Source organism: Phocoena phocoena, chromosome 10 (assembly GCF_963924675.1).
Source record: "Phocoena phocoena chromosome 10, mPhoPho1.1, whole genome shotgun sequence".
NCBI lineage: Eukaryota > Metazoa > Chordata > Mammalia > Artiodactyla > Phocoenidae > Phocoena > Phocoena phocoena.
Window position 1 is genome coordinate 19385976 of NC_089228.1, and position 25123 is coordinate 19411098.

Here is a 25123-nt window from a genome sequence, read left to right on the forward strand (position 1 = left end):
ACCAAATAATTTTTCATTTTCTACTGTACAATTACTTTACATGTTCATTGGAGAAAAATTAGAAGATGTAGCTAAGAAAGCAGAGACAAAAGAAATCATATCTCCTGCAATCTCATTTTACAGAGGTAACAACTGTTGACATTTTGGTAGGTATTCTGTAGCTGTTTTTTTTTTTTTTTTACATATTCATTTCCCATTCCCACCATAGAACTATATAGATAAAAAAAAAACCATCTAGCAATAATTTGTTTACCAGTGGGCATGGTTAGGGTTAATTCTCTGACATGGTAGTTTACTTTTTCATATTTTAGTATTTTGTATTTATAGCTGTAGGGGAAAATGTGTGTTCTTAGTTTCAAATTTCATAGTTTAAGGCCTAATTAATTCTAGCTAGTTTCCTGACTCTACCCCCCTTCACTTTTTCCCAGCTTTGTCAAGTCATTCCTTATTTAGCCACATTACTTACAAATTATTTTGAAGAGGAAACACTCAGCAGGGATGATGTTAGGCAATCTACCCATTTTCAGTAAATGAGTGCGTTTCTTTATCCAAAATCTTAAACATTCCTACTGTCACAGATTTTTATACGTTTGAAATGACTAATATCACCAATAGTAATGGTATAAGAAGTAACAGTATTATTAACAGCAAATTTATTGAAAGTGCCTTTCTTCCGGACTTGGGCTTGGTACTCCCACATATATTAGTACAGTTTGTTCTCACATGCACCCTGTGAACTAAGTACTCTTAAAATTCCTACTCATCACGGAAAGATTAGCCGCCCGAGTTCACACTGCTTATAACTGGACCAGCCCAGCTTCTAACCCACATCTGCCCGAGCCCACAGCCTGAACCCTTCATCCCAGCCCGCGGTCTCCTCTGGTTGTGTTTCTTGTGGTGACGATCAGGCCAGGCTGCAAGGATTTCTCCCAGTTTCCTTGGCCTTCTTCCCATTGTGAGTACCCTAAAAGGTTGTCTCTTTCAGAACCCTTTCGCTTCATCCGATCTTTTCTTGCTAAGTCCTGTAGGAAAATACCAGATATTCCCATAGACAGAAGCTTTTCCATTTCCTCCCTTGCTTATTTTTATGTTGAGCCCTTATTTTTAGCGAACATGCCCACTTTTTTTTTTTTTTTTTTTTTTTTTGCGGTACACGGGCCTCTCACTGTTGTGGCCTCTCCCGTTGCGGAGCACAGGTTCCAGACGCGCAGGCTCAGCGGCCATGGCTCACGGGCCCAGCCGCTCCGGCAGCACGTGGGATCTTCCCGGACCGGGGCACGAACCCGTGTCCCCTGCATCGGCAGGCGGACTCTCAACCACTAGCGCCACCAGGGAAGCCCGACAGGCCCACTTTTAAGCATCTTGCAGCTTGGGTTCGTTTCTTTCCATTTCCAAGGGAGAGTCCTGCTTCACACCTGTTGCTGCATCCTTATAATGAACAACCAAGCCTGGTACACCCGGGCAGAAATGAGCGTGATTCTTTCTGTTTCCCAAACACTTCAATTGGAAGGCCTTTGTTTTCCTCCAGAAACAACAGAAATTCAGCAGCGCTGGTGGTGACGTTTACAGCATGCTGGAGGAAATAAAGCTCAAGTGTGAGTGTTCTGAAAGCTCGGGACCATACCTCCAACATGGCAACTTGTCGGATGGCTGTCTCTTTAGCTAGTCAGGGGGATGGAAGTGTTGGCTTTTAAGCGATGGGAAATCTGGCTGGATTAATAAGTCTGCGCGTAATAAGCTGTAAGCGGCTGTGGTTGCAATAGCTCTTTTATAGACAACTTAAAAGCAACCATTTGGGGTTGGACAAGTTTCCCTTTCTTTCTCTTGTGTTTGGGTCCATGGAAACAGAAGACTTAAAACTGCAAACTTTCTCCAGGTGCCCCAAACAGCTGTCACTGACTGACAGGGCTGGGGAAATACCTTCCGTGTTTTCTTAGTATTATGTAACAGTCTCAAACCCTTTCCCCAAGCAACAAAAATGGATTTGAATAAAAATATTTCTGGTACCCTGTGTTTCTGGAGGAGATTGCTCGTGCAGCTTCACTGGTGAATGCGTTAGTCCTTTGGAAGTCAGCACAGTCATTTTCGTCGTCTTCATATCTGGGAGAGTGGATTATTTTGCTTTAAGAGTGACTAGCCCTGTGGACACAATGTCCTTTGCTCCGCAAACAGTGTTTTGTATTAATGTTTCTGTGGCCCGTGCTTTGCCCGCATCCAACACCGCTCTAGTCAACAACAAAAAAAATGGCTTCACATGATAAATAAAAGATAGCACTCACGAAGGATGTCTGCTGGGACTTACGGTGGGAGTTTTAAAGATTCATAACCTACAAGTCAAACTATGTACATTTCCCTGGCAGCCTAGCATGTGTTTGTTTCCTGTTTGGGAAATCATCTTCACTTTCAGGGCATATTTCTCAAAGTCGGCTGATGGCGCCCAGTCCTCTGCTTTAACCATTCATCCAGCTCACGTGATAGCTGGTCAGTGTTCTGGCTCAACACAAACGCCCAGACACCAGGCTGCAGCAGATCTTTTTAAGTCTATCTTTATCTTTCTCTCACCTTTAAAAACAAACCGGCAGGTCTGCTTTTGGCAAGAACTGTGGAGTAGGCTGGAAAGCGTTTTTCTTCGAAGAAAAGTCGGAATTTGAAAATCTCCCACTTTTGCATTGCCGTTTGAGAGGCAGGGAACCTCAGTTCCTCGAAGGTGTCACCATGGCCACATCTGTGTTGTCATCGCCAAAAAAGAGACGTGCTTGGTGGACTAGAGAAGAAAGCCAGGCTATTTCAGTTCCAGGAGTACCAGGAGCTGAAAAAAATGCACATGTCTGGGTGGCTCGCATGTTGGCACCTCAAGCTGGTTTGAAAGTCCAGAGTAGGTCCCAACCTGCCCATTCCTTACAGCCTCAGCATTCTTCTCCAGAAGGTTTCACAGAACTTTGATCTCTCCTAACAATTCTTTATTATGTTTGAGTAGGTCATTCCTTCTACCCCTAGCTACAGGTGCCAAGGTCTTTTAGAATCTGTCCGTTCTGGGACTTCCCTCGTGGCGCAGTGGTTAAGAATCCGCCTGCCAATGCAGGGGACACGGGTTCGGTCCCTGGTCTGGGAAGATGCCACATGCCGCAGAGCAACTAAGCCCGTGCGCCACAGCTACTGAGCCAGCACTCTAGAGTCCGCGAACCACAACTACTGAGACCGCGTGCCACAACTGTTGAAGCCCGCACGCCTGGAGCCTGTGCTCCACAAGAGAAGCCACCGCAATGAGAAGCCCGCACACCCCAACGAAGAGTATCCCCCGCTCGCCGCAACTAGAGAAAGTCCACGTGCAGCAATGAAGACCTAACGTAGCCAAAAATAAATTAATTAAATAAATTTAGAAAAAAACCTGTCCCTCCCGTAGGAATGATAGAAGAACTTCATTTCGTCCCTTGCACACACATTTATCTATTCCCGCTTGATTGTACCTATTATCTCCTGTATCCTCAATCCTCCTTCCCCTTCTCCACTCCTGACCCCCAATATATAGATGCATGCGATCGCTTCTCTTTTTTTTCTTTCTCTGTAGGGTTATAGAATTTTTAAAATTCCTTAGATGATCCAGCCTCACATTTTATGGATAAAGAAACTAAGCTCAGACAAAATGAAGGCTTTGTCCTTTGATTAACTTTTGCATGGATGCCCCTGATGTGTTTGGAAACAGTCTTCTGGGGTAGGATGTGGGCCCTTCTACGATCTGTCAGGATGGATAAAATCAAAGAGTTCATTCCTGTGGTTACCAACACCATTAAGAACTAAGTTCGATATATAGGGTATATCTGTGTGACTGTGTGTATGTGTGTACATGTACATCTCTTTTTAAAGTTTTGTTATCGATTATTGGGAAGTGGGTATTTTTCTTCACTGTAATACTTCCAGAGCAGGGATCAGCACATTTTTAAATTTACTTTAAATTGTGAACCATTTTTGGCTTTGTGGACTCTTCTGTCTCTGTCACAAATGCTCTGTGTAAAAGCAGCCATAGGTAGTACATAAATGGGCATCACTGTGTTCCAATAAAACTTTATTTACAGAAACACGTAGCAGGCTGGATTTGGCCCCTGGGGCAGTAGTTTGCTGACCCCTGCCCTAAAGGATTCATAGGTAGTGGCTCAAGGAAATTGTTTCGGGGTAGCAGGTGGTGAAGTTCCTCTGCTAGTCACACCATGCCTTAAGATTGATGACTTTTCGCTTTTTTACTTTCTTCTTTAAAAATAATAACAAAACTTCCCAGCTCCATCCTTCCCACCACAGTTTGTTTCCCAATTCGCATTCCTTAAAGCCTCATTCACTGTGGTTATCCTGGTGACTGCAAGCCCACATTTTCTTGAAGGCTATTGGGAAAGAAATGAAGACTTCCCAGAATATGCCAGCAATCCCTTGTAAGTTGACTTCAGCCCTCCTCTCCGTCTCACTGTTATCAGACTTGCCAGAGGTAACCTCTGTAATTCCTTCCAAGACTTTCATAGTCTTCATGAACTGGCCTATTACCACCCGCACCCCAACTCTCCTTTGACCTTTTGTTTTCTACCTCGATGTGTAACACCTTGACTTTGAATCAGACTTTGTCCTTGTCTGGTGTGTGGAACGTATAGTTTTACTAATAAGATAACAGTACGTTGCATCAAAAAATCGTTCTATCCCTTTTATGCTTGCAGTGTTTTTATGCTGGGCAAAAGAAAAACAAACAAACAAAAAACAGAAAACAAACTTTTTTTCTTTGAGGACACTTTTCATTCTGGAAACTTTGTAAATGGGGTCAGATTGGTTGGATGGTGGGGGTGAAGAGAAGCAAGGATGGAGACTTTGGGGTTAAGAGAGTGAAGCTGAAATGTCTTCCTGGCTGATTATTCCTATCAAACCATGTCAAATTTTTGGGAATCTTTAGGGATATTGACTCATGTTCTTAGGCAATAGCTGAGAAACTCCTGTGAGAGAAAAAAAAAGCGACCCTGGATCAAAAGGAAAAAAGAAGTGACCTCTCAAGTTTGGAAACTGCAAGGACTCTGCAAATGTGGTCCAAGAACATTGATGGGGGGGGGCGGGTATCAGCCAGGTTGGGTTTGAGTTTTGCTGCTATAACTCACTCTGACTTGTAGCAAGTCACTAACTCTTTGAGCCTCTGGAAACTACTTCATTTCAAAGGTTCCTTTTGCTTCTAAAATTTCGTGCTGTGTATTTTCTCTTTAGTTTCTGATTAAATTAGAAATCATGCTCTATTTTAGATATTTGGTTTTTTGGTGATTTTTGGAACGTGTAGTACTGAACAGATCATCAATAGGTACTCCAGACCTTTAAAACGTGAAATTCCAAGCAAAGGTTGTCCTTTAAAATGCCAACAGTGAATCAAAATGGAAGCAGGAAGTTAGAGGAGATCCTCATTTTGAAGACAGATCCAGTCCATGAATCGGGATGCAAAACTCATAGAATTTAGTCCGTGTGTTGCCACCTTGTAGCTGGATGCCCTTAGGCAGTTGCTTCCTCTCAGTTTTTTTTCATCTGTAGGGTAAATGCCACCTCACAGGGGCATTAGGGGAAGCAAACAAGGTAGCATAGGTCAAAATGCTTTGAAGCAATGAAACTAAACATGAGATGTCTTCATCACTGAGATGTGGTTTTCATTTGCATTCCTTTCTTTCAGGCTCTCACATGTTTCTAAATGTGAGGCGTTCCCCTGGGGTCACTCATGCTCCATGACTGTGGGGTTTTTATCCCTTGGGATTTCCATTTAATAATTCAGCATATAACCAATAGGGATTAAAAAAAAAAAGAAACAGGCATCCATATATTTCTCCAAGGTTTTAATTTTTATTCTCTTTTTTTTCCCTTTAGTGTAGTATATCCGAAACTTTAAGTTTCAATTCAAAAGGCACTGTATGTGAGTTTTGTTTTATTAAAAACAAAACCAAAAAAAAAAAGGAGGACTCACCTAGAGCTTCCTGGAATCAAAAGCCGGGTTACCCATGATGAAGCAAAGGAGGAGGCTACGTGAGATTTGGCAGGAAGGAAAACGGGTCGGGTTGTTACTTATCAAAGGAATATTTGCTGTTGGCCTTAGTATAATAATGTTAATGAGATGATTAGGTGGGGGAGATTTTCAATAAATAATTGATAAGGATTAGAAAGTGCCATTTCTGCAAATAAACTTCAGAATAATTAATATTCATGGACTCTGTTTGTCAACAGAAAAATGTAAATGAAGAGGCAGTCCCATCACCAGACACCCATCCTGAAGGGCATCTGTAAGATAAGGGTTAAGGAGGGAGAGAGGCTGGCTTCAGAGCCCAGGCCCAGACCCCAGCCTTGTGCGGGTCAGTCCAACTTTTCACATCTCGGCAGACACGTGTTCCAGTCTGCATCTCCCTCTGAAAAAAACCCGGAAATTCAGGTTCTCCTAAATAGATTGTTGGTTGTAAGGTATGAAGGACAGGAAGAGGTAAGAGAGAAGGCGTCTGGCTAATGCAAAAGCAGTGCACTGAAAGTCACTTGTATTTCTTATTTATAATCTACATGCACACTCTGGATGATAGATGACGCCATTCATTCAGTACTTTAACTTGAAAGCCGAGCGGGGGCTTGGATGGCAGAGCCAGGAGCGGGGCTACAAAGGTAAAATCCCAACAAGAAGGGAAATGCCTGTTCACAGGCTTGCATTTGTTACCATGCTCTCTTCAGATATCGTTCCCCCAGGAACAGCAAGAGTATGTGCAGTGCGAACCATGATTTAACATCTGAAAATGGTCCTTAAAGAGTTTCTGTCTGGTAGTAATGTGATGACGGCTTCTGAAGGGAACCTGGGGACTTCATTTCTGCTATTTACCTATATGTCTCTCTGGTTTTAGTCAGAGGTAATTGCAGATTTAACCCCTCCAATAGCTTTAACTCTCGAGGTGCCAGCTTTTTTTTGACCCCGTGTGAAATGTGCTTTTCTCCTGGCAAAGGTAGACTGTGGAATTCCCTTGCCAAAAATCATTTAAATTAAAAAAGAAAAAAAAAATGTGAGTGCGTATGTGTGTGTGTGGATGGGTGAGTGGATGGATGGGTGGATGGATGGATGGATGGATGGATGAAAAGAAGTTATAGCGCCACTGAGGGATTAGAAGTAGTTAAAGAAGTGTGCCCTCTCTCCGCTGTTTGGAAGCAAAGCAGTTAAAATGCAGATATTGAAAGGAATGAAAACTTAAAAAGAATAAAAGAATGACGGAAGCAACCGTGTTTTTATTTCGATTTCCTCATGGCTTGAGCTGAGAGAGAAGGCACCGGAGACCCCAGAGAAGTTGTAGATGGACCCTAAATCAGGCGTGTCAATTTGTTGCTCACCTCCGCAGTATGGTTTTCTTAATTAGTGGTCGTTCCGGGAGACCTGCTTAAGAGCTGATGCGAAACAAATATTAACACAAATTGTATAATTATATCACAATCCCCAGTTCCTCCAAGAGGCGAAGTGGTTTTCAGCTAAGAACATGCCAGCAATAAAACATCCTATAGTCAAAGGAAGCGCGCTCAAAGGCAACCATGAGACCGGATCCGAACGGCTTTCACAGTTTATTTTCATGGTATTTAAATTATGATACCAGTGGGTATTTTTAATTAGTGTGCAGTTGTCTACATAAGCCATGTTGGCAAATTTGACTCATTCATACAGTAGTTGCTGTAAAAGAGGCCAGCACAGCCTGCAGGAATTAAAATGAAAAGTTTCTGCAAGCTGTTGTCGACATGACCATATCTCATTAACTTTAAAAATGGAGATTATTTGCCTGAAAGCTTGATTTGACTAGCAGTAATGAAATATTAGGCTCAGCGGCGTGAAGGGTGGGGGGGAGGGCCATTGTTGTGATATATACTGCTAAGTGTTTTGCAGTTGACTTTAAATAGCAGTATAAGATTTGTGTTTTGACAAAAGGAATAGGAAAGAGAAACACAGACATATGGCCTCAAAAGTATTATTAGGCTAGTTTTATTTTAGATTAAGCCTCATTATTTACTAGGTTTGCAGAAGACAAATACGGTGGTGCTGATCACCAATTCCTCTCTCATTAAGGAGTCAGCTTCATTATCTGGAGGAGCTTCCCCGGCTTGATCAAAGTTTAAGTATTGGAAAATGGTGCTGATCTCATGGTAATCTTTCCTTTTCTCAGCTGGTAAATTGGCATGAACCTTAAATTTGTACGTTGGATTCATCCCATTGTTTTCACTGAATGCGATGAAAAAGCTTGCAAAATAGTGTATAAAATGAACCCAAAGAGAAGAGCCCTCTCCTTATCTCATCTGCTTTCTGAATAGCTTGTCATTTGAATGAGGTATCTGAGCAAAACATCTCTTTTTGCCAGTAATTAAGGAGCCTAATGTTGAAAACGCGAAGTTGCTGAAATACGGTAGACACGGTCCCGTTTTTAGATCTCATTTTGTATTTTCACACGCAAAAAGGCACATTTGTAACGCAGAAGTGTAAACTGTAAAATGAAGATGCATTTGGGGGGGGAGAAAAGGAAAGAAAAAAAGTGCCGTTAAACAAAAGACCGAAGATAAAGTCTTACGCCTTTTTATGTCTCTGAGCCGAGAACATGTTCTGCATTTTACTGAAAGGACCATGAGGCTAGAATGTAAGTAACCGGTTTTTGCATTAGGCTCTCCCTGGAGGTAGCAGAAAAATATCATGTCCCTGCATGAAATGTGAATGTGAAATCTACCAGAAAGAAATATTTATGACCATTTTATGCTTGATTAGGCTTGGATGACATCTGTTAGAAGACAGGGACGGGACAAAGAGAGAGCCGCTCGGGGGCAAATGTTAACGGAGTTGTTTAGACGACGCTACGGCAGAAGCGTCCATTTACTGCCAGGCAAAACACAAGGAATTGTGTTAGCAAGAGTGCAGCTGACAAGCATCCACTGTGATGGAGACGCTGTACACTGACTTGATGAAATAGTCCAATACAGATAGATGTTGATAGTCAGGGCACTGACTCAGTTTATGGGCAGGTATCTAGGCGAAACCCTGATCCCATAACTTCCCGGGAGCCGGTAGCTTAATAAAGTTACACACATGGGACTCAGCTGTAAAAGGAGATGGTCTTCACTTTTTCGAGTGAGTTTTACATTCTCCTACCAGACGGACTTCGCGGTACCAGGAAACATTTCTCTATCTCTCAGTGAAAGGAGAATTAATTAAATGACACACTTGTTTCGGGTTTCTTCTACCACTGAAGTTTCTTTTTCTTTTCTTTGTTTTTCATTTTTATTGGAGTATAGTTGATTTACAGTGTTGCGTTAGTTTCAAGTGTACAGCAAAGTGAATCATATATATACATATACATATATCCACTCTTTTTTAGATTCTTTTCCCATATAAGCCATTACAGAGTATTGAGTAGAGTTCCCTGTGCTATACAGCAGGTCCTTATTAGTTATCTGTTTTATATATAGTAGTGTGTATATGTCAATCCCAATCTCCCAATTTATCCCTCCCCCCCTTACCCCCTTGGTAACCATAAGTTTCTTTTCTACATCTGTGACTCTGTTTCTGTTTTGTAGATAGGTTCATTTGTACCTTTCTTTTTTTTTTTTACATTCCACATATAAGCGATATCATATGATATTTGTCTTTCTCTGACTTACTTCACTCAGTATGACAATCTCTAGGTCCACCCGTGTTGCTGCAAATGGCATTATTTTGTTCTTTTCTGTGGCTGAGTTGAGGTTTCTTCTCTTATCCTAGGTCTCCCCCTGTTTCAAAAAAAGAGAAATGTAGGCCCCTCGCTTCTATAGAAGCACTTCATCACTTTAAACAACGCAAATGTTTGCCTAAAAAAGAAAGAGAAAGTTTTTCAGCACTGGCAAACATTTTATCAATTGTTAAACATTTCAGTGTTAAAGTCAGGGCTGTTTGTCTGAAGCCATGGCTCTACCAAGAGTGGAGGTATGAACAGTTATTTCATTCTGGTTCTTTTCCCAGCTTCTCTTCCTGTAACTTTTCTCTGTCTGGAATGCTGATGGGAAATGTTATTTTGTTTTTGTTTGCAGCAGTTCTGTTGTTTTGATTTTGTCTGAGTGGTATGGAAAACAGTGCGTCACTTAGAGCGGGTGTTTTGTCTACCGGCCATTTGGCCACTGCACATATATTTCTCATACTTATTACATGATGACAAGGGAACTGAAAAGGCACAATTTTCCAGTTGAATTTTTTTCTTTCCAGTTTAATAATATGAAAAAAGAAAACAAAGTTCATAGATGTAGCAGCTTGATGGTACTCGAGATGCGATAGCTGACTTGAGGTGGGCTTCTTTTGTTTTCCATCGTTGCTTGTGGTTCAGGGGCGATGTAGGTGAAGGGCAGATTAATGCATAGATCAGTTTCTATAGTAAACTGCCTGTGGATAGTGTTTCACGTTTTTGCAGAGAGTTGTGAAATGCTGTAATTTAGGTAGGAAAGTTCATAAAAGGATAATAAACTATTTTTTTTTTTTTTTTTTTTTTTTTTTTTTTTTTTGCGGTACGCGGGCCTCTCACTGTTGTGGCCTCTCCCGTTGCGGAGCAACAGGCTCCGGACGCGCAGGCTCAGTGGCCATGGCTCACGGGCCCAGCCGCTCCGCGGCATGTGGGATCCTCCCACACCGGGGCACGAACCCGTGTCCCCTGCATCGGCAGGCGGACTCTCAACCACTGCGCCACCAGGGAAGCCCGATAATAAACTATTTTAACATCATTCCTCTGATTAGCTTGGGATACTCTTGCCCTGGTTTGAGGCCACATGTAACATAACCTCTACCAATAAATGGATTTTAATTAAAATGAGTCAAAATGAAATTTGGATGAAAACCCAGAACACAGATCTCAAAGAATAACTTAAGGCTGTTTACTGGCTCCGTTTGGACATGCTTTATCTGAAATCTCCACGTTTGCACTGTTAAGGGACATATTGCAAGAGTGTAGAACTTAGCTCTACAAGTAAGTAATTTTTGGTGTAGTACAAAAATATAAAATGGAAACGATGATTAATTTTTCAATTTCTCTCGGCAGATATCTAATCATTGTACCCATGGACTGCCAAAGGCTCCCATTAAAGATTTAAAGTGCAAGAGGAAGGTAGACTCCAAAAGATGGGATTTGGGATTAAATAATGTAAAATAACTGCAGGGCACTAGTGGAGTGGAAGCTATTGGCACAATGAAAGATTGTATCAGAGTTTTTTTGTTGAGAGCCACTTAAAATATTGACGCCAACTTACACACGTCATAGACACGATATGAGTAAAATTATTTACAAGGCTGGTTAAATGATGAAGACATATTGTTGTCTTCAGGCATTAGTTTACACCAATTAATAATAATAACAATTGCAGTAATAACAGACTATCAGAAGAGCTCCATGGAAATTCACGTGAATGCTTTCTGTGCTTTAAATATGGCCCTCTTTATTAAAGGATTTTGCTGGCAGCGTTACACTGAATACATGTTGCTTCTGCCTTGAGGATTTTAGTATTAGTTGGGGAAATGCAGTGTTTGGGGGTGGGGGGGTCACCCGTGTACGTACAGCATGATTTTCTTCAAATCAAGGGAACTTTTATAATCCTGGTAGAAGGGGACATCGCCGCCTCGGTATATAAAAGCTGTCAGTAAGGTCCAGCCGGGCTTCTCCAAGCTCCGCCGTACTGTCTTTATCACTTTGCTCAGTTCCACATAATAACATCTTCATCTGAGATTGCTGCGGCACAGGGGAACTGCATTTGTTGATCAAATTTGGCTGGATAACACTGTGATCTCGTATCCTGAAGTGCGGAGATGTGCCTGGAATATGTAAGTGCAGAGCTGGCCTCTTGATTGATTGATTCTGCCTGTCACAGAACAAGATAACCGGATCAGTAAATACTCCGTGCACTTCAACATCATCTCCACAATCAAAAGTGAGAGCATCATGGGGCTGGAAAACACTGGCGCATGATGGGAATGCACACAGTTCAGAATGATCCTCGGGAACCTAGACGCACACACGCACGCGCGCGCGCGCACACACACACACACACACACACACACACACACACACAGAAAATTCTTTGTGTGTGGGTTCTCAGTACAGCCTACAGAAGAGTCTTTTCTGTCTGTTTAGAACGCTTCCTGGTTATAAAAGTCGAGTTTATTTTGCAGCTGTCATCTTGGAGGTGTTCACCATTTATCATAAAAAGTTGTTATTCGAGTTTTGTTTACAGAGGAGATTTAGAATGCAGATTAGGAAGACAGAGCTGGATAAGAGGTCAGTAGTGGTCTCAAGTACAAAAGGCGCTTGCGCCCAAGATCTGCTCCTATGAAAATAAACTTTGTGTTTAAACAGATGGGCCAAACACATGTAAACAAGTTGTTTAAACTTTTACTAAATTCCCAGGGAGTGCCTTTCAAAATTAGCACGGGTTGCCAAATTTGGTGTTTAATTACACAGGGTTCAAGAAAAGTTGAAAGAACGGAACTGTGCAAGTCTTTGGGAGCTGGGGTGCTGACACGTCACCAGGTGCCACATATTATTTGTGGTGCCGTGATAGTCCTCTCAGTGGTATTCGTCACCGTCTCCCTTATGTTGCCTCTCATCTGCTTGTCTTCTGCTCCCATAAGACTCGAAGTGTCTTGAAGGCAAGGACTACCTTTTATTCCTGGGTCTCTGTGCTTGGGTTCCTGGAAGACTGCCCTCTGCACTCTCTAGAGCACATAGCAGGTGTGTACAGGAGGCGTGAAGTGTTGGGCTCTCTTTCTAAATAGTTGCAAATGAATACTTCTGAGATTTTACTGGTCTCCAGGATATGAGTAGTGTTATAACTTAAAAGTCATCCTTCGGGGGAACTTAATTGTTTTCTTAAAGTCAAGCAATCTAACCCGTCTTCTTTCATCTTGTTTTCATGCTGCTAAGTGGGAGATTGCAATCAGTTGCTGAAACCTGGTGTTTCTGTCACCTTTGGCTACACACAGTCACTGGAAGATACTGTTGCTTCACATTTTATGTGCATAGAAGATTGTTATAAGAAAATGCTGAGGTTTGGTTGCCCCCCCCCCACCGATGACTTTTGCAGAGACCTCCAAGTGGCTCGTGGCATTCGTGTGGCCTTCTGCTCGTCTTAGGTGCCTCTGGGGTGGGTGATGTCTAGACTGTTCTAGCCAAGTTGCTTTTCCTTTTTTCTTTTTCTGTTTTGTTTGGCTGGAATCAGTATTCACCCTCTCCCTCTCGCATAGCTTGCCCACCATGGACCACATGGCAAATTAAAGGCAGGGTGGGGCTTAGGGGACCCATCGTTAAGTCAGGAAAGTTCTGTCTCTGAAGAACTTTCTCCCATGGAAGGTGCACACCAGTTCCAACAAACAGTTCAATAGAGATTTTTATATAGCGAGACCAGGTCTCACACATAACAAAAAATTATTACCACTTTTGAAATGTCTGGTTAGTCCTTTGCGACTTACTTATTTTTTATTTGAAACGATTAAAAAGGTCTCTTGGCAGAATTGGCGCCCTTTCTTAATTTTTTGAATATAAAGAAGCTTAATTGAGTTACGTTCCTTAAATTAAAAAAATTGTGAGGTGCAAATGATTTTAGAGAAGTCCTTCTGGGAAACAGGTTTTGAATTTTTACAAACAAAACAAAACAAAAAGAAGGAGTCGCATTCCTTTTCAATTTGGTGAAAGCTATTCCTAGTAACGTTTTATAAAATCATTTTCTTTTCAGGGTGTGTTTTATTTCCTTTCCATCTCTTTCAGGAAAGAGAAAGTGTTTTTTATTGGATACTTTTGTTTCAGTCCTTGTTTCCATTATTTTTGCCAGAATTCATGGGAGTTCACTTTCCGTTTAAATGCCTGAAACATTCCTTGAAGAGTCTGCATTTTGGGACAACTAGGAAAAAAGCTATGTAAATTGGTTTAAGGAAGAAAAACAGTTGTTACTCTATAGTCAGCTTAACCACTCACTTTTCGCTTTACTTTGTAATTTTGGAGGCAAATAACTTCAAGTGTAATGGGCCGGGGGTGGGCAGGGGGCATGAGTTTGAAGTTCAAAGGAAGTTTGGTGTTTGTTGTATGATAAAGCGTATCTTAGTTCTCAAGTGAAGGGAGTGAGTAAGCTTTATTCCTTTAAAGAAAGAAACGGTCAGTAGATTTGTTAGGAGAGAATACAAAACAGATTCCTAAAAAAATGTACAGTCTCTTGTGAAGCAGTTTTGGCTAAAAGATGTTGGTGAAAGCCATTTCCCAGTTTACAAATAGACTGACGGTGTGTATAAGTGTGTTAGTTTGGGGGCATTCGTGGGGATTCACATTAGGCAGTTTCTGTTCTGATGATATTCACTGTTTTTTAGCAAAGTGTGGTCTTTTCTGCTTGAGAGTCAACTCTCCTTTGATTACTTTAAATTCAGTATTTTCAGTGTGCAGACAGCATCCGAGTGTTTTTCTATTCCTTATATGGAGCAAAACCCATTCGAGATGGGCTACTCTTTACCTTTGAGCCAGGCCTATAGATTTATTGGGGGTGGGTCTGACGGGATGGGAGCGCGCCTTGGTCTGTGTGGAATTTTACAAACAGACTCAACGTTTGACGGTCAGACATCAGGCCCTTGATCCTCCCCCAGTCGCCATGGTGAGGAAGAGAGAGCCCTTTCTCACTGCTATCTGTGGGCCGCCGCTAGAACATTTCTATTGTCTTGGGAGAGAATTTGAAGAACTGGTGAAAAATGGGCAAGTGTGTGGCTTCTATGAAAATTCTGCTGCTCCAAACCGTGGGACCTGTTTGTTTTGGCTAGCCTCTGTAGAACGCTCATATTTATGTAGAAAGCTCAAAGTTAGTATTTAACTTGGAATTTTACACATACGAATGATGAAGGAAACAGAGCGCAGGATTTCACTGTTATTCGTGTTTTTCCCACTTCTCCTGAAATGTGAGGAAACCTAGAGAGGAGACACGTTTTAAGATGATCACCCCATGCTTGGCCACCGGAGTCTGTAACCAGTCAGACTCCTTGACAGTGCTGCGGAGGTTGGGATCTAAACAGCCACCACGTTTGCTATGCAAGAGAATTCATTAAAATGCTCATTGCTAGAGGAAAGCTTATGTACAGTAGTCTGTTTGTCCTGTGTTTCAACCACCTGAGTCACAGCCAAAAAAGCAATTGTCTACTACATATTTCAAACAGATGCTGAGGGGTAGAAAGGGTGACTAGAAATTCACAGCAATAAAATCCCGCTCTGCAAGTTCCCTTGAAGGAAGTGAACTCATAAAATTTTTGCTGCCGACTTATTTGTCCAGGGCTTTGAAGTATTTAACATTAATTTAGCCTACAAATCATTGGCACCTCCATTTTTCATTGAAGTATCAGGGCCTGTTAAAGACAGACCCTGGGTGTGCCTGGAACAAAAAAACATTCTGGAAGGATATCTACTCATTTAACTGTTACTCAAGCACATTGTTTTCATTGAAGCCAAACTTACGTACATCCAAAGTTCTTTAACTCAGAAAGTATTATTTTTTTGAGTTTGTATTTGTTGGTATGTTTGATCATAAAAAGCACCATGTAGACGGGCCACCAACTTGCTTTTCTTTCTGTTTCTTTCCGTTGCATTGATACGTCTTCTAACAAGGAAAGACGGATTGATGGGGCTTGGAAGAATGATGGCCGTAGTTAACTGGAATGATAAACGCTACCAGGAAAATTTTAGGAAATGTGAAAAATAATCAGGGAGGGATCTACCCCAAAGTGAAGTATCCTGTAACTAGAATATTAGTAAACAAAGTCTCATACCATATTCAACTCGGGATTCTGATTGATTAACCTGAGTAGATAAAGGGGCACTGTTATCTACAGGAAGCTTCGGGGGTTCTTTTCCATCTATTGTAAGTAGCAGTGGATGGCTTAGAAATTGCTTATTTCCTAAGCTTTGTAAAATAGCTTCAAAACTTTGAAATGACTTTTTTTCCCAGTTTTTATTTTACAATGGAGAATAGTTGATTAACAATGTTGTGTTAGTTGCAGGTATCCAGCAAAGTGATTCAGTTATACATATACATGTATCTGTCCTTTTTCAAATTCTTTTCCCATTTAGGTTGTTACATAATATTGAGCAGAGTTTCCTGTGCTATACAGTAGGTCCTTGTTGGTTATCCATTTTAAATATAGCCGTGTGTACGTGAGAAATGACTTTTTTTTTTTTTTAAGAGCTCGGAAGAGACCTCAGAAAAGAAAGGAATTAAGAAACGAATGGATCAGATAAAGCTTGCAGATGCCAAAACACGTGGCCCTTTCATTTCCATCTGACAGTTTGAGAATTTAGGGAAGGCTCTTCCGTCTCAAGTAGTTCCTGCATACGCATGTCACCATCCGAACTCCCCATTGGATTTTCATCACAACATGTATCATTCGCTGCAATTATCCTAGATAGATGTGCTTATACTTTGTCTTTTGCTTAAATTTCTGTGAATGTACATCCAACAAGATGGCGACTCTCTCACATTCTTTCGCTCCATCTCTGCACTTGGCATGTAATACGAACTCAGTAAATCTAACCAGAATGGACAGTTATTCCAAAAATCTCAACGATCTTAATGTGAGACATCTTAATGGCTCCTCCTTTAGTTAGAATAGAACTTCTGAAAAGATCATATTGATAATGCTTATTTTGAAAGAGGTATAAAGACAAAGGCTGTGGGAAGAAATGGTTAATCAGAATTCCAGGCTAGTATTTAGTTGCATTTGTCCTAATATTTTGGCCAGATTTCAGTTAGCTGAGTATCTCTTATACCCTATAATTTAGTATACGGTTTCAGCTTTTCCAAATAATGGCTTGCTGATGGTAAATGTTGTTTAACTTTCTAATTCAGGAGAGCTACCTGTTCAGCAGAATTTTTTTAATTTCATAAGTAATGATTGAAACCAGGTTTAAAAAGCACTTAAAGTATATTTGACTGACTATTTAGCGTCTCCTTGGATGGGCCTGTGGCTGTCAGTCTTTTTCAATCTAAACATAAACTGCAGGTAGGGATTTTTCTAAATTGGTCCAGAATTATAACTTGTCTTTACTTAACAAGCTTTTCCCATCGGGGTAAATCATGCATCATTTTTTTTTCGTGTCTCTGATCTGAAATGTTGACTCAGTTTCTCTCCAGTGCCTTCAATTATAGGTGCTCATAATTGTAGATTTTTAATAGCTATGAAGTAATTCTTACAGCCTTCCCATCCCCTCCTATGAAGTCAGATGCTATTTTTTAAGTCACAGTAAAACTATCCTAACCACTAAGAGGTATCTCTAGCCACTGCCCTTGTCAGCTGCACTCATCAAACTTGATTTTTCTCCCTAAAGCACGACTCTGATCGCTTTAATCTGTTGCTTCCTAATTTCCTATGGAATTGAGTATAAACTCCTTAGCTTGTTATGTAGGGAACGTGATAGAGCCACATGTGTTCTTTGCCGCTCTTGTCATCAAGAGATGAAGTCTCCGTCCCTCTCACGTTTACTTTGAGCATCCTTTTCACTTGCTTTGGCCAATAAAATGCAGCGGAAGTGACGTTGTGCCAGTTCCAGGCTTGGCAGCTTCCTCCTTAGTTCTCTTGGGACACACTTGCCGTGTCGGGGTGCTCAGGCTAGACTGCTGGATGGTGAGAGACTACTTTTGGGGGAAGAGAACTGAGATACCCACATCTTGGAGGGCCCGATCAGCTCCTAGCTGAATGCAGTTGCACAAGTGACCCCCCGAACTCCCCGCCGAAGAAGAACCACCCAGCTGAACCCAGCCAATCCCCAGAATTGTAGAAAAAAATGTTATCTTAAGCCTCCTGAGTTTTATAGTGGTTTGCTACAGAGCAATAAATAACTGAAACAGGCCTCATTTTCCCCTTCCTTTCTTATTCTGTGTTTTCTTAGACCTTTCTCAAATGTCAGCCGAGCTTGACTCAGAAGCCCACATAAAAGAGTGATGTTTCCCTCTGCTTATGCTTCATCTTCCACCTGGACCATCTTTACACCCTGCTGTTTTCAACCTGTCACATTTCTGAAGTTTAGTCACCTCCCTCTCTTGTCTTCCTTCCCCAAGGTCCCCATGACTCAGTGACACGTGACCTCTCTTGGACCTCTGCAGTCCCAGCTGCATTGGCCTGGGGTTCGGGGGGGAGATGACTGTTAACTATTTGGACAAGTCACATTCTCTATGGGGGCCTTAGTTTCCACATCTGTGAAATTGCTTGTCTGATTTCTCAAGCCTCTTTCATTCAGCCCCTTGTATCCTAGAACAGAGCTGCCCAATAGAATGTTCTGCAATGGTGAAAATGTTCATTTATCTGTGTTCTTCCTCGCAGTGGCCAGTATAGCTGTCGGGCGCTTGAAATGTGCTTAGTGCAACTGAGGAACTGAATTTTTAATTTCAATTAATTGCAATTACTTTGAATTTAATTAGCCACATGTAGCTCGCGGCTACCATTTAGAACAGTACCTTTCTAGAACCCTATGGAATTGAAGGGAAAATATCTATTTTTCACGTAATGCCAACAAAGGTTCAGCACTTAGTTTTCACAAGAGCATCAGAACTTGCTCTTTGGGATTGCTTTTCGGGACTGCAGATACAGATGGCCCAGTGGCTGGATGTTTCCCCAGTGTCTGACCTCCTCCTCCTTAGCTTAAATTTTACTTGGTTTGTAGAGTTGAGCCCACTCTTCCCTAGGAGTGGAAATCATCCCCTACTTTTCATCACATCCCAAGCAAAGACCAACACCCTGATGTGGAGTTGCAGTTTTTCACAAAACCCCAGTAGGCCCAACGTGGGAAAAAAAAAACCCCACAGACACGGCGGCGTCAATTGAAAACCAGCCGGGTGGCAAGCACACCATAGTGCAGTGGGAATTGAAGCTGCCTTCGGCCCTTTAGATGATTGGGGACACAGCAGAGATGTTGTGAAATGACCCTTTTCATTGGTTCTTGAGCCTTCTGCCATAAAGGCATCTTCTGGAAGGAAGTGAAGAGAATCCTGGAATTCAGCTTGAATTTAGGACGCGCCCTCGGCAGTTCTACCATCGATCTGTAATTTAGCAGAATGGGACCTGAGAGCGTCTTCCGCTTGGGCTAATGTCCCGTCTGAGCATCATGGTATTAATTAGGGCTCCTTTGCTCTTGCTTATGTTTACTGTCATTTATTGTGTTATAAATAATGTCACTTGTGAGCCCATCCAGGGGACCTTGCTAGATCTTGCTTTTTTTTCAACCCCCCCAACGGGGTGGGCAATGGAATATTAGTAAAGCCTTATCACATTTATGAACCAACAGTTGAAATATCATAAAAGAGGACTACTGAAGGTCCTTGGTCTCAACTCCACCTCCGTGGCCCTAATTAAGACCTTTATATAGTCAAGGCAAATGGGTTGTTTGGGTGAAAAGCTCTCTGCAGAATTTCTCTCCTGCAGCATTCCCCAACGTAGTCAGGTCCAGTCAAGAACTCACTCCTGGGACTTCCCTGGTGGTCCAGTGGTTAAGACTCCACACTTCCACCGCAGGGGCACGGGTTCAATCCCTGGATAGGGAACTAAGATCCCGCATGCCGTGTGGCGTGGCGAAAAAAAAAAAAGAACCCACTCCTGTGTTTCACCAAATACATTTGCTCTCTCCTGCCACAGTTTAAGACAATTTCCTCTGTCCTCTCTGGTTAGAGAAGATAACTTGTAGGCAACTCCTTTATAAAAACCCGTCATAGACTTGAAGGCAGTTACTTAAGTTGCCCTTAGCCTTCTCTTTTTCAGGCTAAACCATCACAACCCTTTTAACCTTTCCCTGGAGCTTCCATTTTCCATCCTCTTAATCATTTTACTTGCCCTTCTCTGGATTTCCTCCAACCTTTTAACGGTTTTCTAAAAACATGGCATCAGAAAGGAGATCCTTTATATCTTGTTCCCAGTTTCCCCTGGTGCTTTTGATGCATCCAGTAGACTTTTAATGTTTATAAGTACACTTCACCTGTTTGTTTCTATATGCACGGTAACCTTTCGCGGCTTAACATATTTGGATTTGTGATAACAATTTTACGTGTTTTTTTTTTTTGGAGTGTGGCCTACGGGCTGACAGAAAAATTCAGAGGCCCAATGACTTTCTTTTGCAATCCTGTGTTTATCTGTATTTTAGTTTGAGAGTCCTTTCTATATTTGATTCTCTTATTTGTTTATTTTTAATGATCTTTTATTGAGATATAATTGGCATATGACATTAAATTAGTTTCAGTCGCACAACATGATTCGATATTTGTGTATATTACAAAATGATCATCACAGAAAGTCTAGTTAACATCCATCACCTCACATAGTTATAGATTTTTTTTCCCTAGTGGTGAGTACTTTGAAGATCTGCTCTCTCAGCAACTTTCAAATATATAGTAGAGTATTATTAACTATAGTCGCCATGTTCTACGTTACGTCCCCAGAACTTACTTATTTTAAAACGGGAAGTTTATATCTTTCGACCTCCTTCACCCATTTTGCCCACCGCACCTCCCATCTCTGGTAACCACCGATCTGCTCTCTGTATCTTTTAGTTCATTTTCCCCTTATACTATTTATATGGTATTATTTTGTAGAAAGACTGCTTCTCCATTGCCTGTACTGTGTATGAGCAGCTGTGGTTCAGAGTGTGTGGGGGGCAGTGGAAGGGGCACGTGCGTTGATCACGAAGCAGCCCAGGGTCGCCGCTCAGTGTTTAAGCTGTTCACACACGTGTTGGTGTGAATGGCTCAGAAGGAGCAGTCCAGGGGACCCCCTGAGTTCACCTGAACTTGTCTTCCCTGTGCATTCTCTAACGGATCACTCACTTTTAAGTCTTCCTAGCAAGCTCAGGCCCTGCAGTCACTTTTATTCATTTCTCTACTATCTGATTATCCGCTTCCTACTTTATAACGGAAGCTTCGTGAGGACAGGGAATTTGTCTGTCTTCCTAACCCACCTTTGCATCACCAGCACGTAGCTAGCAGTCATCTCTTGACGGAAGGCAGGAATGAAGGGACAACTGGGTACTAGAAAATTTCAGTTCTTGTCTTCATAATGCCACTGGTTTGCTGTGTGACACTGCTTAATATTAGTACCCTTAATGTTGCTGGTATTTGTTTCCTCTCCTTTTGAATGAATAGCTTAAAGGATGTGTTCAAAACTCTCAGAAGTCTTTTCAACTTTACCCCTTAACTACCATGTTCAGATGCAATGATCTGGCTTGATTTCTACCCTTTTGGGGTATAGGTGAGTGGGTAGTATGTCTATTTGTATTTAAGAGCCATCTATTTCAGGGGGTCACCTTTTTCATGCTGCCTTATTTTTTTAATATTTTGATATTATTTTGTTCCTGAGGCCAGAGGACTGTTTTTTTCTAAAGGTACTTGGAATTTGGAGGCATTCAGGATTGTTAAGTCCTTTCTGTGTTACACTATTGCCTATCCCCATCTTCTCAGCAACCTTTTTGGCTTATGTTCCAACACTCCAAAACTAATTTGAAAATCTATACCTCTTTAGTTGATTTTCTAACATTCTTCTGACTGCTCAGCAAACCAGAGTCAGATCCAGGCCTGAAGCCATTTGGTCTCATTAACCAAAGATGGCATCCTCTGATCTGTCCCTGTGCACTGGAAGTGTATGCTCATCTACAGTTTTGTGCTCTTCTCATCCCACCCCAGACCAGGCGGTCTTTCTTCTTTCTAGGCCTTGAAGCTGGCTTTTGCCCAGTCAGCTCATGGTCAAGACATCCACGTGTCCCTGCCCTTCCGAACCTCTCCCTGGCCCAGTGTGGCAGCCGAGACCAGTCTTTGCCCAGCTGCGCTGACGTGAGCACCTCAGGAGGCCCGCCCTCCTTTCTGTCCTTCCCGACCTCCTTGCTATACAGAGAAGCATATCAACATCATACAGACTCTGCCTCCCTCTTGGCCCATTTCATAAATTCTAGATGTTCAACTAGGCTGGAGGCCCCTAAAATCAAATTTCTTTGAATGGTATTAAATTACTAGTTATGCTTTGGCCTCTGCTCATGACATGAGAGCTTATCCTGCATTTTCCCCTCTACCAGGACAAGGCCAGATTCCCAGCAGCTCCCCGGACATTCCGTGTCTTTGCACACGCTAGCCTCCTTCCCTGAAATCGCCTTGAATTCGCCCTCTTTCCTTGTTCTTTTTCCCCAGGCTCAGTTGGCTTCTTTTCCTCCTACTCATTGCACCCCTTCCTGAAGCACCAACCCCACTGGATGGTGGTAGATGATGGACTTGGCCACCCTAAGGCCTTTGAAGCTGTGTTTTTTCCTTTCTGTGCCCAGTGCTGGACCCTTAGGAGGCGCTGTGTGAATGAAGGAAGAAAGGGATGGAGAAAGGGCAGAGGGAAAGGGGAAGGAAGGAGACCCATCCGTCACTTCCACAGCCTTGGACAATAGGATCCCATTATCCATTCGGCCTTCTCTTGAAACTCCTCATTTTTTCTGGAGCTGCTTCCCTTTTTCCTTGCTATGCTTTGCTCTCCAAGATCACTCAGTCGTTCAGCAGTCCTCCCGGTCGCTCTCGCGGTGAAATGTTCATCTCTGGCCGTGTGCCTCCTGCAGAAGAGATGGCTGTCAGCCCGCGAATCAGTGAGCACCCCTGCTGAGCCTCACCTCACCAAAGGAACTCATGGCCAAGCTATTTTTATTTAGCAAATCAGGACTTGTTTTCATGGATTGTCCACAAGTACAGGGAAAAAAAAAAAAAAAAATCACCCATTTGCTTCATAGTTACCTGCTTGGCGGGGCTATGTATCTGTGTCACTTCTGTTTCACACGTGCATTTCCCTGACATCAGGAAAGAATGCGTGCCTGGAGTTGGGCAGACTGTACCACCCTGCATGCGGCCGGAAGCTTCTGCGCTAGAGGTGAGAATATCGAGTCTTTGCAGCTGAGAACCTGAGTGTTAAATTGTAGTTGAGAAAATGAGGCGATGGCTCGAGTCCCCCCTAAAGCCCAGGTCTGCCAGGTGAAGACTTAGCGGCACCAGTGATTTCTTTCCGTATTGTTTGGCATGAGCTGTCATTGCAGGGAGCTCTGAGGGCTGTGCTGTTCAGCCTGGCGGCCCCCGGTCCCATGTGGCCGTTGAGCATGTGAAGTGAGATGGACTGTACGTGGACAACACACTCCAGATTTGAAAGTCTTAGTATTTTTTTAAAAATGCAAAATATATCTCATTGAGAGGTTTATGTGGATTTCCTGTGGAAGTGATAGTATTTTAGAAATAAGGGTTAAATATATTTAACGTTACTAAATCCGCCTGTTTTATTTTACTTTTTCAGTGTGGCTACTAGAAAACTTAAAATGATGTATGTGGCTCGCGTTCTGTTTCTCTTGGACAGTTCTATACTAGACGTTTCAGCATAAGATTGCATTTCAAACTGAACCCAAGCACTGCTTGAGTTTATCTGGACTTTCCAGGTATGTTTCCTTCTCATGCTGAGGCTTACCTTTAAGAACACATGTCACGATAAAGGCATGGGCTTTGGACTCACATAGACCTGAGTTTCAATCCCAACTCTCTCTTTGCGGCCTGTATGCCAGCCTGTGGAACCCTCTGAATCTCAGGTGGCTCAGCTGTGTACACGGAAGAATACCCATCTAAACTCACTGTGGTTCGGCGTGGGATAATGCAGTGATCTTCTAGTAATGTTAGGAGACTTTTGCAAGTATAATTGAATAATTGTATTTTCCCCAAGTTAACAAAATCAAAGTCTCTCTTTTGAAATTTTATTGCAAATAAAAAAACCAGAAAACAACAAGAAAACCCACCCCTTGGCGCCAGTTACGGTATGTCTGCCAGCTCCTAGTAATGGAATTGTGATAGCTAATGTTCCCTGAGAGCTACACGCCAGCCAGTGTGCTTTCCAGAAATTGTTTTACTTGATCCTCAAAACAACCCCTGAAGGAAAGTCCTTTTATTGTCTCCATGTAATAGATGCCACACTGAGGCACAGCCAGGTGACGTGACTTGCCCAAGGTCACACAGCTGGCACGGGGTCAACCGGCCACTGAGCCCAGGAGGTCTGACTCCAGGGCCACAGTCTTTGTTTCTACCCAGTATTGTCCACCAAGTGAATAGAGGACAGAACAAAAGAACCCGGAGCAAACGAATGCTCACGGGAAATATGCTTTCCATGGACACCTACTCTTATGATTTTAGAGCAGGCACCTAAAACTTTTCTCCCTTAGCGTGTTTTTCCTAGTTGGTACAGCGGGCTTAAATATATCGTGGGTTTAGAGCTTTCCTCAAAGAACCCATGGATTCCCAGGCCCATTACAGTCTGAGGCGGGCTTAAGCAATTCCAAGGTAGAATTATACGGGGTGGGGGGGGGGTAGGTAGATTGCATGGTATCTAGACTGTGATGAATCTTTTGTTCTTGAGGGCCTTATCTCAGATGTACACAGTCGTTACAGCACCTAGTATGCTGTGTCCCACATGTATTCAGTAGGGACTCCATAAATGTTATTTATTAATGTTTATTGCGGGGCTTCTGAAAACACACCTTTAGAAAGCTAAGCATCCAGTACGTGCAAATTACTGTCATTCATTCCATTGAATCGTCTGACCTGGGATGTGGATGTGCCCTCTCATCGTGTATGATTGTCTCTTAGATAGTTACCTTTCATCAGAGCGGAGCTCTGAGTGGTTTTACCTCCACGATGCTGGAATCCTCCTCTTTACCTGAACGTGACACACCTAGGCCCCAGCAGACAGGACCTGGTCATTCCACGATGTGTATCTTTCTTTGTTCTCCCGTTGTTTAAACAAGAGGATTAGAAGACGGTGGCGTAGTATTTTCTTTTCAAGTAAGATTCTGATCCCGGGGTGGGCTGGGGATGATGGGGGGTGGGTAGGCCGTGATCAAAGCTCAGAGCCTCCAACTCATTTGGAAAGTTGAGATGTGCTTATGTGCTTGGTGCAGGGGCTGGAATCGTTCGGGAGAAATATGTGCAGACTTGGAAAAGTCCCTGGAGATTATTTAATTCAAAATAAAAGTTTGGATTGAGGAGAGCTGAAATAAGACTCTGCAGTGACAACCTTCTACTGACTTAACTACTTCTCCCCATCCTGCCGGCGCGTTCG

General features: G+C 42.4%; 1 protein-coding gene across 9 annotated transcripts in view; it reads left to right on the plus strand.

Annotated features, from left to right (window-relative positions):
• The window catches only part of FOXP1 (forkhead box P1), a 227780-nt gene that overhangs the window by 15811 nt on the left and 186846 nt on the right, over positions 1 to 25123 (plus strand). For 5 of the 9 annotated variants that reach the window (XM_065885417.1, XM_065885416.1, XM_065885420.1 and 2 more), the window contains exon 2: positions 5398 to 5403. The exons of 3 other annotated variants lie outside the window; for them this stretch is intronic. In XM_065885417.1, coding sequence (XP_065741489.1) covers positions 5398 to 5403 — 6 coding nt within the window. Of the gene's footprint in view, positions 1 to 5397; positions 5404 to 6729; positions 6750 to 25123 lie in introns of all 9 variants that reach the window. One more of the 9 variants, XM_065885421.1, reaches the window with a different exon arrangement.